This window comes from Gnatocerus cornutus, chromosome 6, assembly GCF_029298725.1.
Source record: "Gnatocerus cornutus isolate USDA-ARS CGAHR chromosome 6, icGnaCorn1.1, whole genome shotgun sequence".
Lineage (NCBI taxonomy): Eukaryota > Metazoa > Arthropoda > Insecta > Coleoptera > Tenebrionidae > Gnatocerus > Gnatocerus cornutus.
This window is the reverse complement of record NC_142238.1, coordinates 15,043,176-15,063,068: the sequence shown is the minus strand read 5'-3', so window position 1 is coordinate 15,063,068 and position 19,893 is coordinate 15,043,176. Positions and strand designations below refer to the sequence as shown.

The 19,893-nt window shown below is 33.1% G+C and overlaps 2 protein-coding genes across 4 annotated transcripts in view; one reads left to right on the top strand and one right to left on the bottom strand.

Moving 5' to 3' along the window:
- Positions 1–19,893, top strand: part of LOC148173328 (phospholipase A2 A2-actitoxin-Ucs2a) — a 32,010-nt gene that overhangs the window by 10,552 nt on the left and 1,565 nt on the right. The window contains exon 1 of one of the 3 annotated variants that reach the window (XM_088038648.1): positions 18,696–18,879. The exons of the other annotated variants lie outside the window; for them this stretch is intronic. Within the exon in view, the coding sequence (XP_087894774.1) occupies positions 18,828–18,879 (52 nt within the window). The 5' untranslated portion in view covers positions 18,696–18,827. Of the gene's footprint in view, positions 1–18,695; positions 18,880–19,893 lie in introns of those variants that run through there. 3 annotated transcript variants of the gene reach the window in all.
- Positions 285–10,089, bottom strand: CCHa2 (neuropeptide CCHamide-2). Its single transcript, XM_088039191.1, has 3 exons — positions 9,920–10,089; positions 596–807; positions 285–549 (listed from the first exon to the last, which is right to left on the bottom strand). Exons 1-3 carry the CDS (start codon positions 9,990–9,992, stop codon positions 499–501), a joined length of 336 nt encoding a protein of 111 aa, XP_087895317.1. The 5' UTR covers positions 9,993–10,089; the 3' UTR covers positions 285–498.

Here is a 19,893-nt window from a genome sequence, read left to right as displayed (position 1 = left end):
AACTTTAAACCCTTCTAACTTGGTTATTTTTTGACGTATGTGAATCTGCTGCCCATTTTTAGATTTTTCTCGAAACTTTACGTTAAATGAGCCCAAATTTTTTAAAATTGCTTTATGAATTCTACTGGAAAATTTACGTACAAAACTTACTTTACATGATTCAGGTTAACTACAAATGTCAGTTGAAAAATCTAAACCCACATTTGTACTGAGCGGCAAATTTCTTTGACATTTTATAGCCACCTTTGATGCTAGAAACGTTTATAAACACATTGTACTAAGTGAACAGTTCCAGCCAATGACACTTTATTTTTTAATTTCAAGTATACAATAAAATTACAACAAAATAATTAAGTTTTACATTTCAACAGAACGTTATAAACCTACAAGAAGATAAGCTTTACAGTTTACTTATTAACATTTACTTAACAGTATCTCCAAATTACTCTACAACCATTATGTTAGAGGACAAAAACTTCAGTTCTGAAAATTACCAAATTAGATATTGTTGTCGGTATGCATTTCTTGAGCTCTCCTATAATACTGGATCTGGAACAAAAGCGTTAGAGTGAAATTTCCCCACCGAAAATATTACCCATTGTTTGATAACTCGTGATATGTTGTCGTACTGCTGAGGTGTTAGTTTAGGAGGTCGTTCCGGTTTAAACTCGCTTCGTGGTCCGGTGAAGACGAAAGCGGGATTTTCGTCACTTGGCACGTCTTGAAGAATTTCTTCATTGTCTCCCAGCTCAGACGCACGTTTGCCCATTCCGCCGAAGCAGGAATGGCCGAAGGCCGCGCAGCCACCTTTAAAAAAAGAATTTTGTTAAATGGTGGATGCGCCGAGATCAACTCCTTATCCTTCGGGTTCATCTAAAATGCAATGAGGTCAGATTCTAATTAAATTAGCTTCAAGTCATGTGGAAACGATCCTAATTGCTTTTATCTCCCAATTAATAATGAAAAATAGATAACGATCAGTTCACGAAATTCGTCACTTCTTTCGATATCCGTTTTGATAAACAGACGAGTTAATTGGGCGCGTTTGAACTGGTAAAGTCTTCATTTAAATTTTTCGGCTCGATGAGTTTCATTGGAAAGATTCTGGAATGTGTGGGCGAGTGGAACTGTAATTTTTACAAATTAATGGGGGATTTGTAATGTGCTTTTATTGTAGTCTGGATAAATAGTGACAACGATAGTTTAGGATAGAGTCAACTAATTTATATGCGGCTTTGTTAGGTGCCTTAATTTCTTTAAATTTGAATTGTAGTTCAATGAGCGGATTAATTTTTAGTTTTGGATTAATAATAATAATAAAATTGGATGTGTCGAAAAGGATGGATTTTCTCTTTACCACGTGTGAACCAACAATCCGGATAAGATGAAGATTTCAATACCATGAACGCCCAATTTTTCTTACCATCATTCAACGAAAAAATGTTTTCAGATGGGATTTTATCCAATTATTTTACAAATAATGAGACACTGATAACTTAGTAAATTTTAAATAAAACAATATTTGGACGTGATAAATTAAATGAACGTTTTATTATGAGTTATTTTGATAATGTCTCATATTGTTGTAAAATGAAGCGAACAAACAGACTTTTCAACTCAGATATGTGCACCACAATAGAAGAAGGATTTTTAGAACTATTTTGGGATTCTTTATAATATTCTTTTTAGTCCTTTTTGATTTACCGGATATAATACACACAATAAAATTCTTGCGTATTTATAGATATAATTCTCTTTGAAAAGATACGTTGTAGAGGAATTATAATAGTTATAATCTTGAAAATTTTGTCGTATACCTACTAAAAGTTTAACGCAACTAAAATCAACAATTTGAAACTTTGATAGACCATAACTCAGTTATTATTTGTTGTCGGATCTGAATTGGAATTTGCGGAAAATTCTGTGTACACTGATTATAATAACTCACGTTTACTCCAAAAAATAAGGGAGATATCGTCCTCAGAACTTTGACATAGTTTTAGTCAAGAATTTTTGCGAAAAATTGCAAATTTTGACGTGTGGAAAATCTAAGAACTGTTGTTTATGTAAAAAATTGCGAGAAAAACGATGGCGCAAACCGCATCTCAATATCTGTAAATGTTTCCGAGGTATTGGGCATAAATTGTTTCGAACCTTCAAAAATTTGGCTCTCTGGCGACAACCCAAAAATTCAAACGGCCATAACTCAATTATTTGTTGACGAAAATTAAAAATTTTTACGGCTTTGAATCAGCGTAAATTCTGCGTAAAGTGAGCCGAAATTTGTCGAGTTTGCGTGATAAATAAACGAAGCATTGGCCAAAAACCGTTTTAAAGAGGTCATTTTGGGGTGATTTTGAATTGCTGTTTTCAAGATGAGAACGACGTTTAATACCTTTGTGTTTAACATCAGTCGAAAGAAGAGCTCAAAATCTATCAACTGGCCAAATTTGAGATCGTTAGGACAAATAGTTTACGAGTTATCACCAAAAATAAAAAAATAGAGAAATTTTCATCGTTTGAGCCGGATTTTTTTTTTGCGAAAAATTGACTATCGAATTTTGGATTTTTGAACACTTTTCCTAACGTAAAATGAACTGAGGAAAACAATGGCGCAAACCGCATCTTAATATCTCTAATAGTTTCTGAGATATTTAACTTTAAAAATTAGGAAAAATTAGGAAAAATGAAAATCAACTTTCCGAAACTTTGATTGGCTATAACTCAGTGATTTGTTGTCGGATCTGAATTTAAATCTTAGATTTAAAATTCTGGGTACACTGATGTATAATAACTCAAGTTTACTCCAAAAAATAAGCGAGATATCGATATCAGAAGTTAAGCATAGTTTTAGTCATGAATTTTCGCGAAAAACTGCAACATTCGACTTTTGGAAAATCTAAGAACTATTTTTTATGTTTCGAACCTTCAAAAATTTGGCCCTCTGGCGACAATCCAAAAATTCAAGCAGCCATAACTCAGTTATTTGTTGACGAAATTAAAAAATTCTTAAGTTTTTGGATTCAGCGTGAAGTGAGTTTAAATAAGTTGAGTTTACTTCATAAATAAACGTGGCATTGATTTGAATCACTGTTTTCAAGGTGAAAACGACGTTTAAACTGTTTAAATTTTGTAAATTCTTTCTGAATTTTCTGATTCAGATTTGTCTAGATTGTACAAGATTAACATTGAATTTAAGATTTGCTATTATTTCTTTTTAATCTCAGATTATCTTCACAGTTTTTAATTTTTTGGATTAATTGTTTCTAATTTCTGTAGGTCCTCTGGAGGCTCTAGATTTTCCTCAAATTCGTAAAATCTCTAAACTGTTTTAGATTTCTCAAGATTTTTTTTTAATCCAAATTTTCTTAGATCCGCTGGATAATTTTTTCGTTTTGTTTAAATTTTCCAAACTCACCTTGGATGTTCTAAATTTTCTTTATTAATTTTTACATGCTGTTGATTCGTTTTAGATTTCTTCTTAAATTTGTCTAAATTTGCTGGCATTTTCATTTTCAACACTCTCGTTAGATTTTCTCAGAATTTAATTAAAGAGATTTTTTTTTTCGTTGCTAGTTTTTTTTAGATCTCTAGTTTTTTTAGACTTCATAAATTCTCATAGTAATTCTAACTATTGTCTTAAGTTTTTAGATTCGCTTAGATCTAAACTATTACTTTAAATTAAAACTCTGAGTTGGTGAATAAAATCCAATTAAATAAAAAATTTAATGTTGCTAATGTAATTTACTTGTGACGCTTATCTAAAGTGCGCACATTTTATTTACGAATTTTTTACTTTGTTTTAATTAAATTGAATTACTTAAACAAAGGAACTGAGACATTAACACTAACCCGCATAATTGGAAAAAATGACTCTAATTTCAAATTCCGGCCCAAACATCACCCTAAATTCGTCATAATTATTCATTCCCAAATACTCGAAATAACCGCAATGTTTTTGCTTCCATACAGCACAATTTACATTTTTAAGCTAATGAGAATTTTAGCCAAACTGTGCCAAAATCAACATAATCATCGAATGAATAATCTCGTTCCCAGACGCGATTTTCCAATAAAAAAAACTCACAATAAAAGTTGTATGGAAATAATAAATTGTTTTGTTCTCCGTTACCACAACTGTCGATGAAATTTCATTATTGCGGACTCTACGAAAAACCAGCCTTATGAACTTAAAATATCAAAGTTTTATCTCCAAATCTCGACATGCATTCAGCCTTCATCCTGCCTCAGACCGGATGTATATAGATGCTGTTTTTCCATACAGAATCCATTATGAGACTCTCCCGTTCCTGATTTAACAAAGAAAAGCGGAACTTTGTTTGGAATGCACTCGAATGCAAGTTGCGGTGGTCCGAAAGACTTGAAATTAGGGGTTGTATCCCGGCGCATCCACCACTTCGAAACGCGTAAACACCTGAATGTTTAATGTTCGCGGATGCGTAACGACGAAGTAGCAAGTTCCATAGATATTTAAATTGGTAGATTATGCATGTGGTCGGGAATACATTCCTTTGTGCAAGAAGCGTATTGCACGCCCCCTGGGGTCTAACTGATTAACTTTAGCCCGTTTCAATCAGAACTAGCACAGTCGGAGTGCTCTCGCATACACGTATTATTAATTTGTTTTTGCTAAATGTGTAATTTTGTAGCGATAATTCAACGCTGGGTCAGAATCTAATCGCGGATTTAATCATGTAGAAAGTTTCTTTTCGAGGGATAATTATGTTTACAAGTATCGTAAAGAGAAGGGAAAAATGTTCGGAGTTCGGAGAGTTTTTAATCAGGTCGATGCCGGCGGTATTTGTTAATAAAAAGAGATTTGAAATTTTCGCGGAGAATGGAGACAATTATCATTTAAGGACGTGTTAATGGGTAACTTTGTTTAAGTTTATTAATATCGCACAAAGACGTGGCTTAGAGGCTTGTGTTGCCATTTGCATCTCTATAACATTCTGAAATAATTGCCTTATGCTAATTCTAATTGAACGGAGCCGAGAGCAAATGAGCGGTTTGTTGTTGTAACAAAATTCAATAATTGAAAAATAAACAGTTTTTACGACCATTTTATGTTGTGGAAGATTTTTTCAAACTCTGTCTGCAGTCCGCATGTATCAGGTGTACCAGGTGTTCCGTGGATTGCTGATTGCTCGCTCGAACCTCCAAATTAAATTCGGGTAATGGTGGACTGTGCTTAAGAGGTTCTTAATTGTAGAGCCATTTTTAAGATTTAATGTTATTGCGGCATTGTTTAAAATATCTCTTAAAAAACGCAAAATTTCAATTTTTTTACTCGAAATTTCGAAGTTGGTTTAAACGACCATAACTCGGTTATTTGTAGACCGATTTTAACAACTTTTTTTTGGATTCTACGTGAAATTATGCGTAAAATGATTGTTCCATAAATAAGTGAGATATCGACAAAGTCTGAATCAGAGACAGAAAGGCAGCTAACTTCTACACTGAAAAAATGAAAAGACAGAGCAAAATCGTTTTCGAACCTCCAAAACTTTGACCCTCTGGCGACAACAAAAATTTCAAAAAATACGTAAAGTTTGGTTCATGAATAAACGAGATATCGACCGCAGAATTTAGACATAGTTTTAGTCAATTTTCGACTTACGGAAAATCTAAGAACAAATTGTTTGCTTAAAGCAGGAAAAAAAAATTCCATGTTATTGTCCATTGTTCAGCAATCCATCGAACACCCAGTAGATAATTTCAGCCGACCAATAACCTAGACAAAACTGCGGAAAAGCTTCAAGCAACTGAACAAATTTCTTCCCCTTGTGGCATTGTCACCTGATTGCAAGCCAAACAAAAGTCGCATTTACTCAAGATGGCAATCCTCAGGTCTCGTGATAAATCATAAAATCACGAAACTAAAAAAAATACCTCACTCGTTTATCTATAATGAAATTACAGCGTTGTCCATTTCCCTCCAAAACGACTTTCAGCTTAACATCCGCTATTTAGATTGAATGCAGACTGCTGTTTTTTACGGCAACCCAATAAAGTGTTCTTTCACCGACTTCAAAAGCGTTGATTGGTAATTGGCGTCGAAAAATGTAACGGTTTTAATATTTACTTGTGGTTGGCAACACATGGAGGTGATTTAGTGACGGTAATCACAGAAGCGTGGAGTTTTTCGGGGAAATCTAAAGAGAATTTACGATGCGAATTTAATTTTATATGCTTTTAGACAAAGTGGAGACTGTTTCAAACAAGTCATGGAAAGTTTGATAGTTTTAGGCCGATTTTAAATAATTTTATGTTGGGAGGTTGGTACTGGGATTACTTTGTTTCTTCGGAAACCATAAATTCCCAACAAAATAAAATGTATTCTTTTCCCGGCGCATCCACCACACTCGCTACATAAACTGGTGCAACAAAACGAGTTAGTTTCCTATCTTTTATCATTAATTTTTGAATTTATGTCTCCTCAAATATTTGCTCGCTCTCATTTCAATTATTGCTTCGTTTTTATAAGAAGCTCGCATATTCTCAATTTAGCATTCATATTTACAAACCAACATATTTCTAGGTTTGTATTTACTCACTAAAAAATTTGATGGGAGTTTAAGACCAGTTCGAACTTCCGATAAACAAATTACATTGTAAATCGTTTTTAATTAGCAAAGTTTCTTATATTTGTGGAGATTTTTCATGAATAATTTCGACAGGAAATTGTTTGTAATTCGTCTCAAAAGGCCCGATTATGCAAATTATCATTTACTAAAGTATTTTATGCATCGGTAGCTTTCAGAGGCAATTAATTTCTTAACTTATCCTTTTGGTTTATTTATTCATTAGCTCGAATTTATAGAATTGCTCTAACCAAGTTACGTCTCGCAACTAATAATTAATACAAATTGCAGATTCTAGCGTTTAACTTTAGTGTACACAATTAACGAAGAAATTCCACAAAAAATAATTACGTTTAGTTTGCATCCGACGAAGCTTTTCGAACTCATTACAGAACTTTGCAAGCTTGATCTCTTTCAGAATCTCTGTTAATTATAAAGTACACGAAAAATCAACGAATGCAACAGGTGAAACGACAATTTAACACTTTTTTGCATTTTTGGTTTACCACGTTTATTTCCATACGTACAATCGAATTAGCGACCCTTTGAAATAATAAAAAAACACATTTTATGCGTAACGCGAATTCTAGTTAATAAGTCAGAATAACTTTGCTTCATTCAATTACGAAAATCTTTCAAAGTCTAAATTGAAAATATTGATTACATAGTGAAACGCTTTATTAACTGTGATGGCTAAAAACAATTTTGGTCGGGGCACGTCTTGGGTGGGGCGCTTAAGTGCCTGGTAAACAAGGGCAATTAAATTAAAATAAATGTGGAAGAGATGAAGGAATTTGCGGCAATAAAATGTTAAAAAATTGAGGTTTGCGACTGCAAAGTCAATTTTTTGCGCGGTGTTGAAAGTGGTTGGTTTACTTCATTAATTCTTGGAGATTTCAAAGATGTGGTGGAGGCGCAGGGATATTTCTTAACTTATAAAATTGGCCAAGTTTAGTTTTGTTGACATCTTTGCAATAGCCTAGGGAAATTTAGATTTCGGACAAAAAAGACGAATCTGTTATTTATCGCGTTCATTAAATTTATGTTCTAGACAGGCCATGCATTTTTTTTGATCGAAAACTGTCAAATCTCTGGAATCAAGTAAAGTCGCTTGCTTTACTGTTCACTTGTTAAGTTGGTACTACAACTTTCCAGTTATTTATTTCTATTTTTCATGTGGTTGAAATAAATGGTTTTGATGAAAATGGTCAACATTGACAAACGTCAAATTCTTGGAGGACAATGATGCCAACTTTCTAATTTTTTAAATTTCCAAAGTTAATTTATCAAGATTCCAATCCTTAATAAAGAAAATAACGGTTAAAGAGGACATTTGCAACCTAAACCTAAATTTAAAGTTGAAATTTAGATGAATTCACTTTGGGAATTTTAAGATGACAAAGTTGGCATCATTGCCCCTCTTAAAATTTGACATTTGTATCAAGGTTACGTACAGTCGATTTAGGTTGCAAGTATCCACTTCAACAGAAGGATGAAAACTTCATGAATTAATTTTCGAAATTTTAAGATGACATGGTTAGCATCATGAACATCACTTACACGATCTTTTGTACCCCAAAACAACTGTCATTGCAGCATTTGCAACAGGAACGGATTGCACGATGAAAATTTTAAAATTTGTGACCCTGGGTGGACATTGCAACCTAAAGCAACTGTAAATAAAATCGTTGCAAAAGTTTGCAAAAGTTCACTTTGACAGTTATTTTTTTAGTTAAAGTAGAAATTTTGATGAATTCGCTTAGGAAATTTGATATGATTAGGTTGGTATCATTGTATCCGAGAATTTGACATTTGTCTATTTTGACATAAAATTTGCTGTGTATTCGGCCATGTTACATTGTCAGAATTTACACGATCGTCTTTTGTATACCCCAAAACCCACTTCACGTACAGTCGGTTCAAGTTGCAAATGTCCACTTTGACAGTTATTTCTTTATTGAAAGTTGGAATTTTGATGTAGTCACTTTCGAAATTTTAAGATGACAAAGTTGGTATTTTTGTTCCCTCAAAATTTGACATTTGTATATTTTGACATAAAAATTGCTGTGTATAGTTCGTTTAGTGAGAGATTGAATGACAGGAAAGTCACTAAATAAATCTACGCGATAAAAAGTGTAACATACGCGCGAAATTTAAAACAACAAAATAACTGACAAATAAACATTGTCAACTCAGATCGGATTTCCAGTAGGATTTTACTGTTTTCAGTGTGTTTTGTACCATAATTACCAACTGTATTAATTTTCATACGTCCAAACTGCTGCGATGCTCTTAGTTACGACATAAGATTTTTGATCAAAACCGACCGCGTTTGGAAATTTAATAGACCACACGATAAACATTTTTACTTTTAAAAATGTGAAACAAAATTATGAACCTCTTATATTATACAGGTGTCCCAGAACGCTCGCACTTCCTTTTAATGAGAAATTCTCCACCAAAATCTGAATTGATTGCCGCGTCGCACAATCTTTGGGCATTTATAGTACTCAAGTTACAAGTATTCTCAGCACATCCGTGTGCAATTTAAGGAAAAATTACATGCATTTTTAAAACATCCTGTATATTTTTTCCATATTTTTGTATATTTCATGAATATATGCATGAGCAACCAAGAAAAATTCTTTTTTCTCGGTTTTGTTAATATTTATTTTTGTTTGCATTGAATCAAATGAAAACAACTTTTCGGTCGACGAGTTACAATTTACATTTTTTAAATTTTTATCACAGGAAAATATCTTCAATATTTTACCGCTACACAAATAAGAAGTAATTTTATTCCCGTCCAAACAGCACGTCCGTCTTTGCTTTAACCTGTTCTACACATTTTGAAATAACTTTTGGCTTTTAAACCAACTTCATATTTGGTTTTGAACAAGTTATTGTTGTGAAAACTTTTGGGTCAGTTAAAAGCGTAGAAAACTGTTATCTGAATATAAAGTGGGTACGCATTGTTATGACGGCGGAAGTTTAAATAGATCTTATATTTAAATAAACATAAAAACCGGCGCATCCACCAACTTGACATGTCCTAAATTGGCAAAAATATCAAAACAAAGGCTGTCTATTATATAACAACTTGTTATTCGGACAGATACATAATTGATTTGTGGCAGTTTTATATAAAAACTAATTTAATTTAAATACGTGTCTGAAAAAAAGTGATTGAAATTGGCCCTGGAAAAACCGCGAATTTTTATATTTCTCCGTTTAATTACAATAATAACTTTTAACAAACGTAAAGTAGCACTGATACTGCTTAAGAATGATAGTCAAAATATTGAAAAACTTACGTTTAGCCTCCGCCGCCTCCGCAAGGACAAAAGCCAGCGTCGCAAAGAGTACAGCAGTGGACCAACAATTCATTTCAAACTATTTCTCTCACCCCAAAACTGTAATGTCGAACGTTGAAGTTTTGAAATGACCGAGACTCTTTTCGCGCTCGCCTTTTCATTCAGAGATGCGCCGTTGCGCCGCCGCCCTACCTCCAAAGCTTTAAGCTTCCACCTCCCACCCACACACAACCATATAGAGAGGGGGCAGTTTACACCAAAACGAACCTATAGAGTTTCAAGAATTTGGCGACAACTTCAGTTTTGCATAAATTTGAGCTATCGAGTCCCACGCGCTTTTTTTGCTTACAATAAGAGACAATTATTAGGTGGTTTTAGGGGGACAGTATAAGTCCGCGGTCGGGATTTTTTATACCGGGCGATATGAGATAATTAATTTTCTCGGGGTGTTATTTTACGGGGCCATAAATTCTACAGACAGGATATAAGTGGCCGAATTTTTCGAGTTTAATGGGAGATTTCGGCGCGGCCAATGTCCAAGAGGTTGAAAATTCTTCCGACGCCTTCACCATTTTTAACAAATTTTCCAAACCTCACCGTAATGCGATTAGAATTTAGGAACATTTGTTTTTCTATTAACGTCAATCAAATTACCAGAACACAAATCCCGCGGAACCAAATCAAATTACCCGAAGAATAGCAAACAAACAATAACTTCTCATCACTTCCTCCCACGATTAAAAATTATAGAGTGAGCCCTAAAATCCCAAATAAAGCTTTATTATGATGTAGAATCCACGCATGAAGGAGTTTACTAGTTCGTAAAAAATCTCTCTATTGAATTGAAGCAACTAAAAATTTACTGTTAGAATTTACCGGTTTTTTTTCCTATTGAATGCCTGCAATATTTCCGCAACCTCTTAAGTTTAAAGCCCGCGAGATATCCACACTTGTCTGCGGAGGAAATTGCCGATATCGAAACAAAGATCACGTTACTTTAAAATAAATTGAAATACCACTTGTGGAAAAGTGTTTCCTACCCAGATAATGAATTTATGTCTTGGAGCAACATTATTTTGCTTGATTAAACTCTGTTTTTCCAACATTAGAATACAGTTTTTGACGCTCGATTTGGCGCAGAGAAATTCGCAGAAAAAATTAAACGAAATTAACTTGATGTGCCTTTAGAAACTTCTTGTCGTTGCCGATATCCAAAAACGTCAAAGAGGGTGAATTAATTAAATTACACGTGTTTCCGTCGCTCGATGCTTACAAGCACGCAACTAGTTTTCAGGAAGCTTTAGAATTTTAATGTTGTTGGTACTATTAAAACAACGCCGAGTTGACAAACACTCTCCATATCGTTGACAAATGGCGCTAATGCACCCAAAATGGAATCTTGTTTCTCCTAAAGCAATCATAAAAATCCCATCGACACGATGCTAAAAGAATCATTTTTCTTGTCAAGAAACCACATTTGTTTCGCCCCAAAACACCTATTTATCTCCCCAGAATTCCATTTCGCATTTAAACCAACTTCAATTAATTCATTTTCAATCGCCGGAATTCAATCACAACTGTTATCACGTCCTTTGGCATCCTCCGGACCCACGTTATCGTAAAAGCGAATTGTGGGTCTTAACTTCCGTTTATTATTTACATATCTTGCGGTATTACCGAGAAAGCAATTTAGTGGTACGCAACATAGAGTGAAAAAGCGCTGTGTTGCTGTATTGTTGTCGGTTCGCAATCATGAGAAGAAATAAGATCCGGTCGAGATCACTCCCTCTAGGATCACACCAATTCGCGATTATCATTCAGCCGCGATTTGTGGGATTTTGTCTTATTTTGCATGGAGGAGATTAGGGAAAACAGGAACGAGAAAAACTGGCGACAGAAAGAAGCTTCAGCGAGGAATAAAATAACCCACGGTTAGTCAAGTTTCAAAAATGAGAAAAAAAAATTGTCCATAATTTCTAATATGCGGAAAAGTTGGGTGTAATACCAAATCTTCTATATGTATTGCACTAATTTACCGGCCTTTATAAAATTTATATACGAAGAACGAAATTTAAATAACTAATTTTGTCATCTTAAAATTGGGATTGATAGAGGAGAAGGATTTTTGATAATATATGTAAATATACAGGGTGTTTTTGAAATACATGTACAACAAAGCTTTGCGCTATTTCAGAAGGAGTATGAAGTATGAAAAACCAATTTTTAAATTAAAAACTGACAAGGTAAAATTAACCCCAATCCACGTACTTTCTACACCCCTGGCAAAAAATGCATCTGGAATGACTTGTTTCCTAAGCAACCAGCAACTCGATCTTGCTAACTTTTAAATCAGTGGCGCACAAGCAAATTTATCGAAATTTTTGTGCAATTTTATCTCGAACACGATTTTTCTTAAAAAAAATTTCTCTTAATAAGCTCAACTTGTATAAAGTTTAGAATTACCACATTCTTTTTGTACATGCATTTCAAAAACGTCCTGTATAATTCCTGCAAATTATTATGCAAGTTTCGACAACATTTGTGCTCACCTTCCAAATCGTCTTAATTTTAATGATAAAATTTTGAAAATTTGCAAACGCACAGTTGACAAAAGTCTAAAATCTGACGCAAAAACTTGTTTTTATCATTAATAGTTTTAGCGACGCGACACCTTAACAACAGAATTTTTAGCGATTTGTGAGGGTTTGTGAAACCAATCGCTAAATAATTTATTTTTAGTACAAATGTGTTTAAATATGTATATTTTTAAATTTTATGCAAATTTTGTTTAAAATTTGACGAAAAAAATGCAGAATCCTGAAAAAATTACCGAAAACTCGAAGATAATTGTGTTATATTTACTTATAAAGTTAACAAGTTATTAATATTGATGTACGTATTTAAACTAAATAATGTTGTATTGAACCACTATGCTTTATTAGTTGTCGTTACAACTTTTTGGGATTGAGTCCGAAAAACACTTATTTTAGGGACTTTTAGCCGGTAAAGTAAATATTCTTGGGCCCGTATACTAAAAATAAACTATAAATCAATTATTTATAACTGTACGAAAATTTGCAAATTTTTGTCTTTGAAATTAGACTCATTTTAGGGACTTCAATGAGTCCGTAAAGTAGATATTATTGGGTCCGTATTCTAAAAATAAACTATAAATCAACTATTTACAACTGTACGAAAATATGCAAAAAAAAACGCATCTAGAATGACTTGTTTCCAAAGCAACCAGTAACTCAATTTATTATTTACTTTTAAATCAGTGGCGCACAATCAAATTAATTGCAATTTTTGTGTAATTTTATCTTGAAAACAAAAAGACTTTTACTAAAACTTTTTTCTCTTAATAGACTCAATTTATGACAAGGAATTACCACACTATTTTTGTACATACCTTTCAAAAACACCCTGTATATAAAACGAATCTACTAAAAATAACTCTGGCGTAAAAAAAAATTAATAGCTAATAGCTAGTTTTCTTTTTTTTGTTGTTTTGTATTGTTTATTAATTGTTATGGCTGTTTGTTATTATTTTTGTTCTTTCTCATTTTTAAGTTTATCTTAAAACAAAACGTAGTTTTTTAAAATGAAGCTGTTTTTGTATTTGTAGAAATAAATTTTATCATGCTTTATCATGTTTTATCAATTGTTAAAAATGGTCAATTTTTTTCGCGATTTTATTATTTTGATTAACCGTTAACTAATTCACAAGTTTATTAAAATAAAAAAAAAAAATCTTTCGATCGAAAAATGGTGGATGCGCCGGGTAAATTAAACTTTCTAATTTCAAATTTATGTTGTTTAAACTTTTAGCAGCGACTTTCTCCGCCCCAATTTGAAAATAGGTTGCAATTTTACTGTGGTACCGCCACGTTAATGGTACCTCTTCGAAACTCCGACCTAATGTACGTCTTCAAAACCATGACGTTCATTACCAACAAAATTACAACGTCAAACTCCACATCTTCACGGTGTCTGCATAGAGACAAAGCTAATCTTGATTGTACCCGACTAAATACTCTGTGAAATGACAACATGAGTATGATATTAAAACAATTTTCATTGAAATTGAAATAATTTCGAGTGGTTAAACAAGGTCGTGCGTTTCGTCGATTGTGACAAACATGTGACAGGATTAGGAGAATTTAAATTGCCAGTTGATCAGAAAAGCGTTGGATAATTCATAACAATAAATAGAGGAAATACACACATTTTACACTTTGCTGAATTCAATTAAACGGTTAGTTTACAGTTCACTGTTACATCGATTAGTCGATTCGAAACTGGGAAATTACGGTTGTTTTCAGGACAGGATCGAAAAATTGGAAGCGTTTATTGCAACTCCCACAAGAAATGTTCTCGATTTGGGTTTATACAGAGGCGTAATTACCGGATTCCGGAGTAATAAACCTGGAAAAATAGTCCTGATTAGACCAGGTTATTGGGAAATTATCCGCTAATTAGTTAATTTATTCGAAGGTGAACATGTTAAAGCAATCTTTGCGTTTGATAAGCAATTATTTCGTGTCATAATTACATGCAGTTACTACAAGAGTCAGGTTTCTTCCCCCCAATGCGTCACTGTTAGATAGTGGTGTGTACTAATTAATGATAACGTTGTTATTAATTGATACATCCATTCATTGTCATATTTAATAAACTGCCAATGTGCTCGAGTTCAAGTGTATTGTCGTAACATGTTTGAAAGCAATTTTAACATTATTACAATGTTGAATGTTTGGATCAAAAATTGACGTTTACTCGCTGTGACTGGCAGAACTGGATGTCAGCGGCAGGAAGGAGTAGCGAGATTTTTAACCCAACGAAAGAAAGGTTCGAACGTTTTCCAATAGCAAATTACGGGGGAAATAATTGGAAAAACGGTCTTGGATTTTTAGGTGTTGTTGGTAGCACTGTCAACTGTCAAAAATAAAACTACGCAATTGTTCCCATTTCTCCGTTGCACGATATTCACTTTCTTCTAATAAAATGGAATTTATTTCCATAATAAAAGCGAATGTAATATGCGATTACCTCACCGAGAAGTAACCCAGATATAATAAAAAAATTACACGTAAGAATTTGTAACAGTTTACCGTCACGGTTTATTTCACTAATTCCCACTTTAATTCTCCACTTTTTGTAATTATAACACATGTCAATTTAAGCCCCGACAAATTAATTAAAAGTTAAACCTCGCTCTGGACTTAACAATATCTATTCTAATTTAATTAGTGTTGCTTTACAAATTGGACTACCGCATCTGAATGAAGCCCACATCAATTCCACGACGAACTCATTTCGTTATTATCGAGAAAGTTGTGAATATTAATTTTTCGATAGTTAGTGGCTTCAATGTGATAATACGCATCGACGGATGTGCCAGATTTTCACTCATCGAAACGAATGCGGTGAAACTGCGGACACAATAAATGTGAAAAATCTGTATGAGTATAAAATGTTGTTTTAATAAAGGGCTTTGTAGCGACTATGAAATAATTTTGTCCTCCACTTTCTAAAGTTGCGAGGGTCGTCTCCAATCGTGAAGTTTTGGGAGATTTGCAAACTTCCTGATTCGAAATTAATGGAGGGAAATCACTGAACGACGAGTGATCGCTTGAAAAAGATAAGTGCAATTAATATCAGTTATCGTGATCTAATAAAATCTCCCTAAACGAAATATTGGAGTGTTTGTTTTCTTGTCAGATGGAGAGTTCCCACGTCCTTTGTAAATATTTATTAATGGCATACGATTAATGACTTGACTGCGCTGCGAGTAATGGGAAGTGGGGGACTGGGGGTGACCACGATTTTGTGAATTAAATGAAATTTATTGACATCTGTTTAGGAAATGCAAGCAGGTCTGTTTTGATTACAATGTTTAAAAACGTGTGTCTGAACTTGTCGGGTAAATGGCAAATTGTTGACAGACGGTAGGGAATGACAGATATCAAGACATATGTCTCACTAACTAAATATTTTTACTTTCACAATATATTCTAGTAATAATATTAATTATTAATGTAGAATATGTATAAGAAATAAATCATTATGACTCACTTCACTTTTCTTGTCTACATAGAAAATTATCTCTTCAGAGACGCTCATGGTCATTTAAACACCTCCAGGGACAATCTAAGATTCCATAACACTATTGTTTACTTGGGCTATGCCAACAGTCCAATTGGTGTTTCAACACTTTTCCAGTAAGAATGTAAACCTAACCAGAGGTCATGAAAAGCAAAACAGTTATACTATTGCCTACTGAAAACAAGACCCACTTTTACGTCCTTTTTGCCACGTAAAAATTAGAAATGCGTTTAAAAAATCAAAATTTTGAAATTACTAATTTTTCAGGCAATCGGAAAATACAGGGTCCGACAACATCCCCAAAATCGCATGTGTTTCAAAGACAAAAATTTGCAAATTTTTGTACAGTTATAAATAATTGATTTATAGTTTTTTTTTACTAGACGAACCCAATAATATTTACTTTACGGACTCATTATGGTCTCTGAAATACATATTTATTTTACGTATTCATTGAAGTCTCTAAAATGATTAGTTTCAAAGACAAAAACTTGCTGGTTGCTTGGGAAACAAGTCATTCGAGATGCGTTTTTTTGCATTTTACAGTTGTAAATAGTTAATTTATAGTGTATTTTTAGTATACGGACCCCAAACTTTACGGACTAAAAGTCCCTAAAATGAGTCTTTTTCGGACTCAATCCCAACAAGTGTTGTAACTACAACTAATAAAGTAGGTATAGTGATTTAATATAACATTATTTAGTTTAAATACGTACATCAATATTAATAACTTGTTAACTTTAAAGTAAATATTGTGTGATTCATTAAATTTCCATTCGCAGTTAGCTTTGAGAAAAAAATTCATGTCGTAACTAACACCATTACAGTAGTTTCGACTTAATATTTGCGAGATTTGCTAGTTATCGAACAAGAAGTCAACGCACGTCCAAAATACACGGCCTACCTAGAATGGAAATTTAATGAATCACACGATACATATAACACAATTATCTTTGAGTTTTCGGTAATTTTTTCAGGATTCTGCATGTCTTCGTAAAATTTTGAACACAATTTGTATTAAAAATAAATTCTTTAGCGATTGGTTCCACAAATCCTCACAAATCGCTAAAAATTCTATGTTTTATAAGGCGTCGCGACGCTTAAACTATCGGTGATAAAAACAAGTTTTTGCGATAGATTTTAGAGCTTTGTCAACTATGAGCGTTTGCAAATTTTCAAAATTTTATCATTAAAATTAAAGATGATTTTGAGGGTGAGCACAAATGTTGTCGTACGCTGTATAATAATATACAGGAATTATAGAGAGTGGTTTTGAAATGCATGTACAAAAAGAGTGTGGTAAGTCCTTGTCACAAGTTGAGCCTATTAAGAGAAAACAGTTTTAGGAAAAGTCTTTGTGTTCGAGATAAAATTATACGAAAATTTCAACAAATTTGCACAAGCACAAGCGCCACTGATTAAAAAGTTAACAAGATGGAGTTACTGGTTGCTTAGGAAACAAGTCATTCCAGTTGCGTTTTTTGCCAGTGGTGTAAAAAGTACGTAGATTGGGATAAATTTTACCTTGTCAGTTTTTGATTTAAAAATTATTTTTCATACTTTATACTCCTTCTGGAATAGAGCAGAACTGTTTTATACATACATTTCAAAAACACCCTGTATACATATGGGTGTCCCAGAATGCTCGTACTTTATTTTAATGGAAACTTTTCCTTCAAAATTTGATATTTTTTGTATCGCACAATGTTCAGGTTGTTAATTGGCCAATCCCAAAAAAATTGCAGGTAACTTATCCATGGAATAGTATATTGTTTTTTAATTTTGAAAAAATTAAAATGCAAACCAAGGCGCGGGCGAGGTTTGTATACTATTTTATTCACGATAATAATGACTTACAATAAAATTTATAATGGCTCTAATTTTCTAGAATATGTATATTAGATCAAATTATTTGAAAATATTTAATTACATATGTGTACACCATATTTTATTCACAATCATAGCTAAAATCACTCAGATCAAAAAATATTGAAAATTAAAAAAAAAATTAAGTAGTTTACATACTATTTTATTAAAATTAAAATCAATAATGTTCAATTTTGCATTTTGAAAATTGGACTGCGTCTGATATTCGGGGGCGTCATATCGGCATCTCCATTACTGTTGGAAAACCAACTCGAACTGCCACTTTAACAACACATGTTCAGTTAACTTTTTTTCCAAGTTTCCGGCCCAAACTTTTATAATTTTTCACCATTTTCTTTATTATCCGAATTCCTTAATAAATTCCTCATGGGCTCATGCAACAAGTTTAGACATTGTCAGCCACCCCCGCATCCCAAACCCTCGTGTTAAGACATGCGATGGAATCACCCCTGGGACAAGAACAAAACAAAAGGGGTGTAATCCATCTGAACATATTAACGGATGTAATCCGTAATTTACAAGGGATACCGTTATATTGTAACAGTTTCTTGGGATCTACAGGGTAGGAGGAACTAAAGATGCGCACTCTGAATTTCACTTTTTGCCGGGAAACACGGTTTAAGTTCAAGTTCACGTCGTACTCTGATAATTCCACAAATCTAATCAATTTGTAAAAGTGAAAGCCGCTCTTCAATAAATCCCCGCACATTTTAATTGGTGCAGAATTTTTTCGTGACTTAAGGCAAGTGGGGACATGCAAAGATTACTCTCTCCTTTTCAGGAGTAGCTTTTCAGTTTACACAAACCTGTTGGTAAAACATGGTAACGTGATGTTTGTAATTGAAAAAAATGTGATGACGTTAAGTGCAAAGGTAAAAGGGATAATTACTTCAATTACGTTACGTCTTGAGTAACGATGTACTTCTTGAAGAGATTTGTCGTTCTGACGCTGTGTTTGGACATTTTGGGTGAGTTAGGAACTTTGTTCTTGATCCTTGGCAATTAATTACTCTGCATTACTGGAAAGAGATTATATTCTCGACAGCACAATCCTTGTGTTTATTTATGAAATTGACTGGCTTTCCTGTTGAATTATTTTTCTCGAGATTTTTAAGTAAACATGGAATAAATGACTTTGTATTTTTATAGTTGAGTTCACAAACAAAACGACAGAGCCTCAATTACAATAGAAGTGTTACACGCATTCGTTATTGTGTTTAAAGTGAAATTGAAAATAGGATTTTCTCTGCGAATTAAATAAAATGCGAGATTATTGTTGTATAAAGTCGACGATCGATAACTGGTGCATGTGCAGCTTTGATGTGGGAGATTTGATTTTGCTTGGTTTTGTTCCGGGGAAGGACAAGAAAATTCACATTTGCTACATTTGTGAGGTTTTTATTATGTTAATTTAATCGGCAAAATTCGAGGAAAATTAGTTTGTCATTTGCAGTCATGTTTTGTAAATATGTACAGCGGCGACGAAAATGTCATTTTTTCAAAAATTGAGCTGTGTAAAACAGGCTTTCAAAGTAGGCATAATAATAATGATTGTAGGTTCAACAATGACATTAATAAATCAAAAGAAAAAAATGACGTTCATGCATGCTTACAGTTGTAGACTATTTATGCAGTGGTTTGCTTATTTTCTTTTCTTTTAAATGCATTTTTATAAATGTATAAATGCAATTTCCTTTTTATTGTAGACACAGATTACCCCTTGTAAGTTAATAATAATAATAAGTGCCTATTTTAATTTTAATAGTGCCCAAGTTTAATTTTTAGCTTGGATTACAATGTCGTTCAAAAGCTGTCCACTTTATTTTGGCCGTCACTGTATAATATTGATATTCTTTAAATTGCTTCATACCGAAACCAATCAAATATAATTAAATCAAATCAAAAAACATTTAATTTAAAAATTTTCAAGCATAAAATATTACTGTTGGGGACACGGAATATTGGGCAAAATTGTCATTTAG